This window comes from Leuresthes tenuis, unplaced genomic scaffold (genome assembly GCF_036924035.1).
Source record: "Leuresthes tenuis unplaced genomic scaffold, fLeuTen1.0.hap1 SCAF_12, whole genome shotgun sequence".
Taxonomy (NCBI): domain Eukaryota; kingdom Metazoa; phylum Chordata; class Actinopteri; order Atheriniformes; family Atherinopsidae; genus Leuresthes; species Leuresthes tenuis.
This window is the reverse complement of record NW_027325366.1, coordinates 32,308,978-32,319,644: the sequence shown is the minus strand read 5'-3', so window position 1 is coordinate 32,319,644 and position 10,667 is coordinate 32,308,978. Positions and strand designations below refer to the sequence as shown.

General features: G+C 49.2%; 1 protein-coding gene across 6 annotated transcripts in view; it reads left to right on the top strand.

The window, feature by feature from the left end:
- pikfyve (phosphoinositide kinase, FYVE finger containing) overlaps window positions 1–9,958 on the top strand; it is a 36,006-nt gene extending 26,048 nt beyond the window's left edge. For all 6 annotated transcript variants that reach the window (XM_072397544.1, XM_072397543.1, XM_072397542.1 and 3 more), the window contains 20 exons: window positions 43–114; window positions 188–359; window positions 883–1,061; window positions 1,134–1,247; window positions 3,134–3,242; window positions 3,316–3,470; window positions 3,545–3,641; window positions 4,063–4,120; window positions 4,221–4,352; window positions 4,430–4,550; window positions 5,799–5,894; window positions 5,976–6,056; window positions 6,140–6,240; window positions 6,314–6,373; window positions 7,365–7,541; window positions 7,621–7,724; window positions 7,800–7,928; window positions 8,009–8,270; window positions 9,330–9,404; window positions 9,581–9,958. In XM_072397544.1, coding sequence (XP_072253645.1) covers window positions 43–114; window positions 188–359; window positions 883–1,061; window positions 1,134–1,247; window positions 3,134–3,242; window positions 3,316–3,470; window positions 3,545–3,641; window positions 4,063–4,120; window positions 4,221–4,352; window positions 4,430–4,550; window positions 5,799–5,894; window positions 5,976–6,056; window positions 6,140–6,240; window positions 6,314–6,373; window positions 7,365–7,541; window positions 7,621–7,724; window positions 7,800–7,928; window positions 8,009–8,270; window positions 9,330–9,404; window positions 9,581–9,696 — 2,410 coding nt within the window. In that variant the 3' untranslated portion in view covers window positions 9,697–9,958. The remainder of the gene's footprint in view (window positions 1–42; window positions 115–187; window positions 360–882; window positions 1,062–1,133; window positions 1,248–3,133; window positions 3,243–3,315; window positions 3,471–3,544; window positions 3,642–4,062; window positions 4,121–4,220; window positions 4,353–4,429; window positions 4,551–5,798; window positions 5,895–5,975; window positions 6,057–6,139; window positions 6,241–6,313; window positions 6,374–7,364; window positions 7,542–7,620; window positions 7,725–7,799; window positions 7,929–8,008; window positions 8,271–9,329; window positions 9,405–9,580) is intronic.
- The last annotated feature ends 709 nt before the right edge of the window (window positions 9,959–10,667 follow it).

Here is a 10,667-nt window from a genome sequence, read left to right as displayed (position 1 = left end):
GTCCATCAAGTCTGAATTAGAAACGGTGCATTCTGTCGGCAGGATCGTCACCATGGAGTTTTACGGAAAGAACGACCTCTCTCTGGGCGTGTTCCTGGAGCGCTACTGTTTCAGGTGAGACCGGTTTATTCTGACGGCGTCGCCTTTCGGTGTCGGCGTGCTTCACGTGTGTGTGTGCGCCCTGCAGGCCGTCCTACCAGTGCCCCAGCATGTTCTGTGAGACGCCCATGGTGCACCACATCCGCCGCTTCGTGCACGGCAGCGGCTGCGTGCAGATCGTGCTGAAGGAGCTGGACTCCCCCGTGCCCGGTTATCAGCACACGATCCTCAACTACTCCTGGTGCCGCATCTGCAAACAGGTACGCCGGAGTTAGCCGCATCACACACCCCGAGGAAAAGGGCGAGGAAATGGGCGAGGAAATGTCCGATAAAGCTCAGCCCGACGCCGTTTCTGACCTGCAGCGTGATGCTGTGAAGGTTACAGCAGGGAGCTCAAACTCCGGCCCTCGAGGGCCGCTGTCCTGCAGGTTTTAGATGTTTCCTGCTCCAACACACCTGATTCAGATCAATGCCTCATCAGTTGGTTTGTGCAGAACTTAACAATCTTTTGAAGAGATTAATTTAATCTGAATCAGGTGTGTTGGAGCAGGGAAACATCTAAAACCTGCAGGACAGCGGCCCTCGAGGACCGGAGTCTGAAATCCCTGGTTTACAGTCATTAAAACCATCCAGTCGGTCAGCTGTCGGTCTCTGTCAGATGATCCCACGCTGCTTGAGGTCCGGGCTCTGGGGAGGATTCATCCCTCCATCAGAGCTGGAGTTAAGCTGCTGCAGCTCCACATCTGCAGCAGCTGAGGTTGAACTTTGACCTTCCCTCTGCAGGTGACTCCCGTGGTGCCGCTGTCCAACGACTCGTGGTCCATGTCCTTTGCCAAATATCTGGAGCTGCGCTTCTACGGCCATCAGTACACCAGACGGGCCAACGCGGAGCCCTGCGGGCACTCCATCCACAAAGACTACCACCAGTACTTCTCCTACAACCAGATGGTGGCCTCCTTCAGGTATCTCACTCTCTGAGCCACAGAGAATAACCTGGAAGCAAACGGCAGATTCATCACTTCCTGTCTCCTCAGCTACACCTCCGTGAGGCTGCTGGAGATTTGTCTTCCTCGTCCGAAGATCTTCATCAGGAGCCTGGGCCCCTCCAAAGCCGCCCTGCAGCAGGACATGAAGGACTTCTCCCAGAAGTAAATCACTTTTAATGCTTTAAGAAACGTTAGAGAAGGATCTCAGAGTTTAATGGAAGCCACACTCCTGGTTTTCATCTGGAGCCTGGAAGTTACTTTTCAGCACAAACAGGAAAATATGACAGAAAGTGTGTTTAAAAGCAAAATGTTGGATCATAAAAAGCCAGTTTTATGGTTCAAAGATCATAAAAACCCATTAGAAGCGAACTAATGTCAGGCTGCAGCTTAAGAAGTTGAAATATTTGCTGTTAATTTCTTTCTGAAGGATCAAAGTTATCGTCTGAGGTGATTTTTAACTACAAATCAGACCAATCCTGAGGTGTGAACAAATGAATGATTAAAACGGAGCTGAAATAAAGCAGCAGAAACAGGAAGTTCTGCTCCCTGCAGACGGGTCCAGTTCCACATGTTCTTCCTCTTTTTGTGTGTCGGGACGGAATAAAACATCATCTGGTGTTAAAACCAGCCTCTGGTGTGTTAAAACCAGCCTCGGATGTGTTAAAACCAGCCTCGGATGTGTTAAAACCAGCCTCGGATGTGTTAAAACCAGCCTCAGATGTGTTAAAACCAGCCTCAGGTGTGTTAAAACCAGCCTCAGGTGTGATAAAACCAGCCTCGGGTGTGTTAAAACCAGCCTCGGGTGTGTTAAAACCAGCCTCGGGTGTGTTAAAACCAGCCTCGGGTGTGTTAAAACCAGCCTCGGATGTGTTAAAACCAGCCTCGGGTGTGTTAAAACCAGCCTCGGGTGTGTTAAAACCAGCCTCGGGTGTGTTAAAACCAGCCTCGGATGTGTTAAAACCAGCCTCAGATGTGTTAAAACCAGCCTCAGATGTGTTAAAACCAGCCTCAGGTGTGATAAAACCAGCCTCAGGTGTGTTAAAACCAGCCTCGGGTGTGTTAAAACCAGCCTCGGGTGTGTTAAAACCAGCCTCGGGCGTGTTAAAACCAGCCTCGGGCGTGTTAAAACCAGCCTCGGGCGTGTTAAAACCAGCCTCGGGCGTGTTAAAACCAGCCTCGGGCGTGTTAAAACCAGCCTCGGGCGTGATAAAACCAGCCTCGGGCGTGATAAAACCAGCCTCGGGCGTGTTAAAACCAGCCTCGGGCGTGTTAAAACCAGCCTCGGGCGTGTTAAAACCAGCCTCGGGCGTGTTAAAACCAGCCTCGGGTGTGTTAAAACCAGCCTCGGGTGTGTTAAAACCAGCCTCGGGTGTGTTAAAACCAGCCTCGGGTGTGTTAAAACCAGCCTCGGGTGTGTTAAAACCAGCCTCGGGTGTGTTAAAACCAGCCTCGGGTGTGTTAAAACCAGCCTCGGGTGTGTTAAAACCAGCCTCGGGTGTGTTAAAACCAGCCTCGGGTGTGTTAAAACCAGCCTCGGGTGTGATAAAACCAGCCTCGGGTGTGTTAAAACCAGCCTCGGGTGTGTTAAAACCAGCCTCGGGCGTGTTAAAACCAGCCTCGGGCGTGTTAAAACCAGCCTCGGGTGTGTTAAAACCAGCCTCGGGTGTGTTAAAACCAGCCTCGGGTGTGATAAAACCAGCCTCGGGTGTGATAAAACCAGCCTCGGGTGTGATAAAACCAGCCTCGGGTGTGTTAAAACCAGCCTCGGGTGTGTTAAAACCAGCCTCGGGTGTGTTAAAACCAGCCTCGGGTGTGTTAAAACCAGCCTCGGATCTCGCTGTGACATCATCTGTGACACGCGTCACATGACCCGTGTTGTTTTAAGACCAGATGATGTTTTTAATCCTCTGAAAACATGAAAAGATGACTGCTGAGCACCAACTTTCCGCTTCTTCTTGAGGTGGATTTGGTTGTTGAAGCTGACTCAGCAGTTCTGACGGCGTCCTCCTCTTCCTCCTCTTCCTCCTCTTCCTCCTCTTCCTCCTCAGGGTGGCTCAGGTGTACCTGGCCATCGACGACCGCCTCACCTCCCTGAAAACCGACACCTTCAGTAAGACGCGGGAGGAGAAGATGGAGGACCTGTTCGCCCAGAAAGACGTGGGTGTGGCCTGTCCCTCCGTCGCCGTGGCAGCGGTGCTGCGTCAGGCTCACGGTGTGTGTTTGTGTGCAGATGGAGGAGGCGGAGCTTCGCAGCTGGATCGACAAGCTGCAGGTGCGACTGCAGACCTGCGGCCTGGACGCTCCCCAGCAGCTGCAGGCCGTTCTGGAGTCGCTGGTGGTGAAGAAACAGAGTCTGTGCGAGATGCTGCAGTCGTGGAACAGCAGGTCAGAACCACCGTCTTCTTCAGCTTCAGCTTTTATGCCGTTTCTTCACATTCTTCCCCCCGTTTCCTCCTCAGACTTCAGGACTTGTTCCAGCAGGAGAAAGGCAGGAAGCGCCTCTCCGTCCCCCCGAGTCCGGGCAGGCATCGCCCGACCGCCACGGAGGACACCAAGGTGGGTGCTACACCCAGAACAGAACAATCATGTTGTATCAGAGTCAATTTACATCATTTTTAGCCTAAACTGTGACTGTTTTGGACCAGTTTCCCCAGATAAACATCCATAAAACCCTCAGAACTCCCTGAGAATCATCAGGATTTATCAGAGTTCATGTACTGATTTCACTTTAAACATGAAAGTCTGTGTCAGATAAACGCTGCTGAGCTTTGTTGGAGTCAGTTAAGATGGCGGCTCCCCGCCATATTTCCAGGTTTCAGTCATGAATTTGACCCAGTTTGACCTCAGCTGGAACACTTTAAATCCACTTCTTCCCCGATGAGAAGCTCCTAAATGTTTTATTTAAATGGTATTTTCTGCATTTCTTCTGGTGAGGCAGTTTATATGATGCACAAACGAATCCGTTTCCTTTGAGCAGAGCGCCCTGGATTCCTCCCCCCGTAACCCCTCGCCTGTGGTTCAGAACGGGGACAAAGGTGAGTTTAAACAAACGGCTCCTTAAAGACGCCGCCGCCATCATCAGACGAGTGCGTGATGTCTCAGTTTGGTTTGTGACGCCGTGTTTTCCCCCGACAGAGGACCGCCACCTGTGCACGCTGCCCTCAAGCTCCTCCTCCTTGCTGCTGCCGTCGCCGGGAGACCCGGGAGCCGAGGCGACCACACCGGGACCCACCTTCACCGAGCAGGACTCCGTCAGCATCCCAGAAGGTACAAGCACACGCCCAGACACACGCCGGTCGTAGCGCTGCCTCTGCTGCTCACGCTCTGCGTTTGCTCGCTTTCAGACGTGTTCGACGGACACCTGCTGGGCTCCACCGACAGCCAGGTGAAGGAGAAATCCACCATGAAGGCCATCCTCGCCAACTTCCTGCCCGGCAACAGCTACAACCCCATCCCCGTCCCGTTGTACGTGCCGAACTTTGAAGTTTACTCACAGACGCTAACTTCATCCTGTCGTCAAACAGCGGCTGAGCTTTAGAAGCCTCTGATTGGTTCATTTACAGCATTTGAGTTAATTGACGGCACACAGAGTGACATCATGGGAGGATAATCGATCAGATTTTATCGATGAAGCACATTTAAAACAGCAGTACATAGAATATTACTCTTAAAGTAGAAAAGGCCAGTGAAATCAGGTGTTTTTAAACCAGATTAAACCAGAACCAGGTCTCTGAGCTTCAGCCTCGTTATCGGGACAGTCGAGGTCCGGCGGACGCCATGATTCCCCTGAGCAGAGCCCAAAGGAAGCAGGTGAAGTGAAGCAAGAAGAACCGATGAAGCCTGCGGCAGGAGAGGGCGCTGTGGAGGACACGGAATCACTCATTTTAACACAAAAACAGTCAGATAAGAGCAAAACTAGATAAGAGAAGAAGAAAAAAACTCCCAGAAGTCCGGTTCCAGACATCTGAAGGTCCCGCTTTCATCAGTTCAAACAATAAAACGCACGTATCAGCACCACGGGAGTGTCCAGCCATCATATCGCTCAGGAAGGAGACGGATGGGAGCAAAACGTACAAATCCACCCCTGGACAACAGCAAAAGACGATGGTGAAGATGCTGCCATAAAAAAACCAGACATGGGACAAAGATCAGCCTCAGAACATCCCAACTGTGAGGTATGGGGGTGGCAGCATCATGCTGTGGGGCTGCTCTGCTGCAGCGCTTCACAGCACAGATGCATCATGGGTAAAGGAAATGATGCGGATATACTGATGGACGATGAGCCCAAACAAGCCTCCAGATGAGTTCCAAAGTGGCTTCAGGACAGCAAAGTCCGAGTATTGGAGGGTCCATCACAAAGGCCCACAAACCTGAGCCAGTTCCACCGGTTCTGCCCAGAATAACGGGCCCAAAATCCAGCAAACTGTCGAGAGAAGTCAAGTCATTTCATTTCAAACAATTCAAAGTGCTTTACATAAAATAAAAGCTTTGCAGCAGGGAGCGGAAGAAGAAGCATTAAAAATACATAAAAGAAGATAAAATGATTAAAAACAAGCAACAGTTTAGATAAATTAAAGAGATACCGTGCAGAGAGAAGCTTGTGGAAGGAAACCCAAAACCTTTCAAACGGTTTCAGGGCAACGCTTTTAAAAAAATGCTTTTATTCTGAAATTTAACGATGATTCTGATGCTTTCGACCATCTGTGTCCACAGCGACCCAGACAAGCACTACCTGATGTACGAACACGAGCGGGTGCCCATCGCGGTGTGCGAGAGGGAGCCGAGCTCCATCATCGCCTTCGCCCTCAGGTGACCGCCGCCGCCTTCACTGCGTCTGTGTGTGTGAGACGTCGCCATTAATCACGTTCTGTTTGCTTCAACCTGCTGCAGCTGTAAAGAGTACAAAACGGCGCTGGATGACATTTCCAAGGCGTCGAACTCCGGAGGGGACGAGGCTCCGCCCACTGCCAGGTACTTTTCACCCGTGTTGTGGTGTAGTTGGTCCTGCTGAGTGTCGGTGACAGGAAGCTCTTATCCGTCTGTTGTGTGTTCAGCGGCGCAGAGAGTCGGGTGAGGAGCAGCCCGGCGAGGCCCAGCGAGTCCTCGTCATCGTCGTCGCAGCAGAGCCGCAGCAGCACCGACGCCGACCCTCTCAGTACGTGGTCGAACGCGACTTCTCTGCTCACATGGCGGCGCACAAATGTTCACGCTTTGTGTTTCTTTTCCAGAGGACGGCGACTCGGCCGATAAGCAGAAGAAACAGACGCTGAATCCACACATCGAGCTGCGTGAGTCTTTGTTTCTGCCCACATTTAGGTCTCATAGATCGTTGGAAAAGCCTTCAAACCCTTAAAATCCCTGCAGTTTTCACCTAAAACTGGACCATTTTATTGGAGTTGCATCCGTTTACTGTGTCTACAGCTCTGATTGTTTCCTGAAATGTTGTAAATGATTCGAATCTGAAGAACTTTAGCTTTCCAACAGTGAATAACTTGTTGTTAAATATACAATCGGAACAGAAATCCTTTTATTTCTCAGCCTCTGAAGAAAAAAAACTGCTTAAAAAGGTTCAATCATGAGCTTCAGTTCATGTCTGAAAAAAAGAGAAAAACGACCCCGAGTGGACCGGAGCAGTGAAAGTATCAATTAATCTGATCGGTTAACAAGCAGTGAAGTGAGGAAGAGGGAAACAAAGAGGAGTAGAGAGAATACAGTGTAGCAGAAGCCATGAAAGATGTGAAAAGAGGACAAAAAACCAACGAAGAAGTCAAAGATGAAGAGCAAGAAGACGAGTTTAAATAAGATTTTCAGTAGAATTTTACAAAAAGGCAAATATGGCTGAAGAAAGAGTTGAATTCATCTTAAATTCTTCTCATAAAACATTTAAAATCAAAATAAACTGATGGGAGCAGCTGCTGCCATGGTAACGGGGTCCTAACAACCGGCAAAAGCTAACACCCGCTGTGTGAAAACCAAAGGTTACGATGGACTGATGAGCTTTTTATGGGGGAGCGTTTATTTAAAGGGAGCCATCACCTGCAGATTTACTTTAATGGGAGTGAATGTGAGAGTGTAACTGAACATTTGGGGGGAAAACAACAAAAATATCTGTTTGGATGCATAAAAGCACAAAAAATACTCAAACTGAAACTAGAACCGTGCAAAAGTCCAACTTCCTGCGTCTCGTTGAAACTCAGAATGATGTTTCTGCCGTGAAATAACTTGAGTTTGGTGAAGAAGACGCTGAAGCTTCTCTTCTCTTCTCTGTCCAACACGCAGAGTTCTCAGACGCCAACGCCAAGTTCTACTGCCGGATCTACTACGCCGAGGAGTTCCACAAGATGCGCGAGGAGATCATGGAGAGCAGCGAGGACGACTTCGTCCGCTCGCTGTCGCACTGCGTCAACTGGCAGGCGCGAGGAGGAAAGTCGGGAGCCGTGTTCTACGCCACAGAAGGTCGGAACCGATTCTCCGTCATGGTGAGGCCATGAAGACTCGGTGCTTCCCTAAAACCTCCCGCTCTTTCTCCGTTTAGACGACCGGTTCATCCTGAAGCAGATGCCTCGGCTGGAGGTCCAGTCCTTCCTCGACTTTGCGCCGCACTACTTCACCTACATCACCGGAGCCGTGCAGCAGAAAGTACGCATCATCACCAGAAGGCTGCTGAGTCAGCGTCAGACGTCCGGTGAATAACCTCCCGTGTTTTCTCCACAGCGGCCGACTGCACTGGCGAAGATCCTGGGAGTCTACAGGATCGGATACAAGAACTCCCAGAACAACACGGAGAAGAAGCTGGACCTGCTCGTCATGGAAAACCTGTTCTACGGACGCAAGATGGCCCAGGTCGGTTCCACAGAGCTGTGGTTTCATTCATTCTTACATTCCCGTTTGAAATGACTCGACTGAACGTCCTCCTCCTGCAGGTGTTCGACCTGAAAGGTTCTCTGAGGAACCGTAACGTGAAGACGGATTCAGGGAAGGAGAGCTGCGAGGTGGTTCTGCTGGACGAGAACCTGCTCAAGCTCATCCACGACAACCCGCTCTACATCCGCTCCCACTGTAAAGCTATCCTGCGTGCCGCCATTCACAGCGACTCCTACTTCCTGTCCAGCCACCTCATCATCGACTACTCGCTGCTCGTGGGGCGGGACGACACCACCGACCAGCTGGTGGTCGGGATCATAGGTGAGGAGGGCGGGTGGCAGCAGGGCCGACACCATTCCTCGAGTAACTCAAAAAACTCCTCGATTTCAGTTATTTGCTTCGTTTAACTCCCACCAACATGTTCTGCCCCGTCGTCGCCTTGTTTCACACGGACAGTTATTACTGTCGCACAACATGTGCACGTGCTGCGTTTGCAGCAGCTTCATTTGATGGAGGAAACAACGAGGAGAAAAATCAGAGAAAAAGGGAAAATGTCTAAAGTTTGGGAGCATTTAAAAGAAAAGAGAAAATACTGTACAGTGTGTCCATTGTAAAAGCCAGTTAGCTTAGCATGATAGCACAACGTCAATGCTACAGCATCTCAGCAGAAAGCAGCCAGTTCACATATGAAGTCCACTGAGCGGAACAAACACAAGGGAACATTTCACGTTAGCATTTTAATGGAAATCAGTCGGCTTGTTAGCTGAGAAGAAAGCTAGCGCAGAGTAAAAGGAAGCTAGCTGAGAACAGAAGGATGCTAGCAGATAACACAGGGAAGCTAGCAGAGAACAGAGGGAAACTAGCAGAGAACAGAGGGAAGCTAGCGGAGAACAAAAGGAAGCTAGCGCAGAGTAAAAGGAAGCTAGCTGAGAACAGAAGGACGCTAGGGAAGAATAAAAGGAAGCTAGCGGAGAACACAGGGAAGCTAGCAGAGACCAGAAGGAAGCTAGCAGAGACCAGAAGGAAGCTAGCAGAGACCAGAAGGAAGCTAGCAGATACCAGAAGGACGCTAGCAGAGACCAGAGGGAAGCCAGCAGAGAACAGAGGGAAGCCAGCAGAGAACAGAGGGAAGCTAGCAGAGAACAGAGGGAAGCTGAGGCAACTTGTGTTTATCGTGTTGGACAAATAGTAGCTAATGTCAAAATGTCACCAGAACTACCCGCTAGCACAAGCACACCATCATATCGTCCTTAATGTGCCCATCAGAGCAGCTTCAGCCTGTTAATGTGAACTAATATTCTGAGTCACATCGAAGTCCAACCAGAATAAATCCGCTTCACATTGGGTTTGTTTAGATTGTTCTTCTGCTGTTTTCTACAGATTACATCAGGACGTTTACGTGGGACAAGAAACTGGAAATGGTCGTCAAATCCACTGGAATCCTAGGAGGTCAAGGTAAATGTAACCGTAGTTTCAGGACGAGCTGAAACTGCTGGTTTCCTTCGTAGGTTGGGGAGGCAGATCCTATTTTGTTTGAATAATGAGAAGAATTTTGTAACGTTGTTCAGTTTCCAACCTTAAAACATCAGCTGTGTGACGGTTTTACGGACTTATCGTTGTTTCCTCTGCAGGGAAGATGCCCACGGTGGTTTCTCCCGAGCTGTACAGAGCTCGTTTCTGCGAGGCCATGGACAAATACTTCCTGATGGTCCCAGACCACTGGACCGGCCTGGGAACCAACTGCTGAGGCAGACGACGTAAATGTCTGAGCGGTCCAGACTAATTCCTGACAGAGAACAGCACAGTATCATTCCACGGCAGCAGTATTTGTCCCAGGGATTCCACCGGCTTCACGGAGAGAAACTCACCTTCTTTTTGGTGCCATTTAGTGAGCAGAAGCACTGAAACATTCATCAGTGGTTTTAGTTTGGTAAACAAGCTGCTTTGTGTAATTTAAAGTTTGTAAATGTACAGAGATTATGTAACTATTAAAAGATTATTAACTAAAAGCTGTTTGAGGACATTTACTGAAAAAAAAAAACAAATGAAAAAATCTGTGTTGGCTGGGTTCAAAACGTACTTTTAAACATAGATTTAAACACGATACAACTACTGAGTCCAGTTCCTCCAGTTTGGACCAACACACCCGATAATTCAAGGTATTACAGCTCAGAACATTTAATTAGACTATTGTCCAAGTTTACAAGACTGGGAGGAGAATCGGTTTATATCTGACTCTGCTTTAAAGGACAATGAGCCCCATTTATTCTTCTTATTATTCACTCAAACTCTAAAACAGCAAACTATTGGCTGGCAGAAACTTAGCTCCATGTTGAGCGATTTGTTGGAATTATTTACACAATTTTTGTTTTTGTCTTTTTTAATCGTTGATGTATCATGTTGATAAATTCTTTAAAGTTCCATTTTTTTTTATCTATACATTAATATTTTTTCGGGTCGGTCTTGAAGAGAAAAGGTCCTACAGGGTTAAAAAAAAAAAAACTCTCCCCAGCGACCCTCTCCAGCTCCTCCTGGGGGATCCTGAGGTGTTCCCAGGTCAGATGGAATATATAATCCCTCCAGTGAGTTCTGGTTCTGACCCGGGGCCTCCTCCCAGGAGGCATCCTAACCAGAGGAACCACCTCAGCTGACTCTTTTCTATGTGGAGGAGCAGCGGCTCAGCTCCGAGCTCCTTCCAGATGGTGGAGCTCCTCCTTC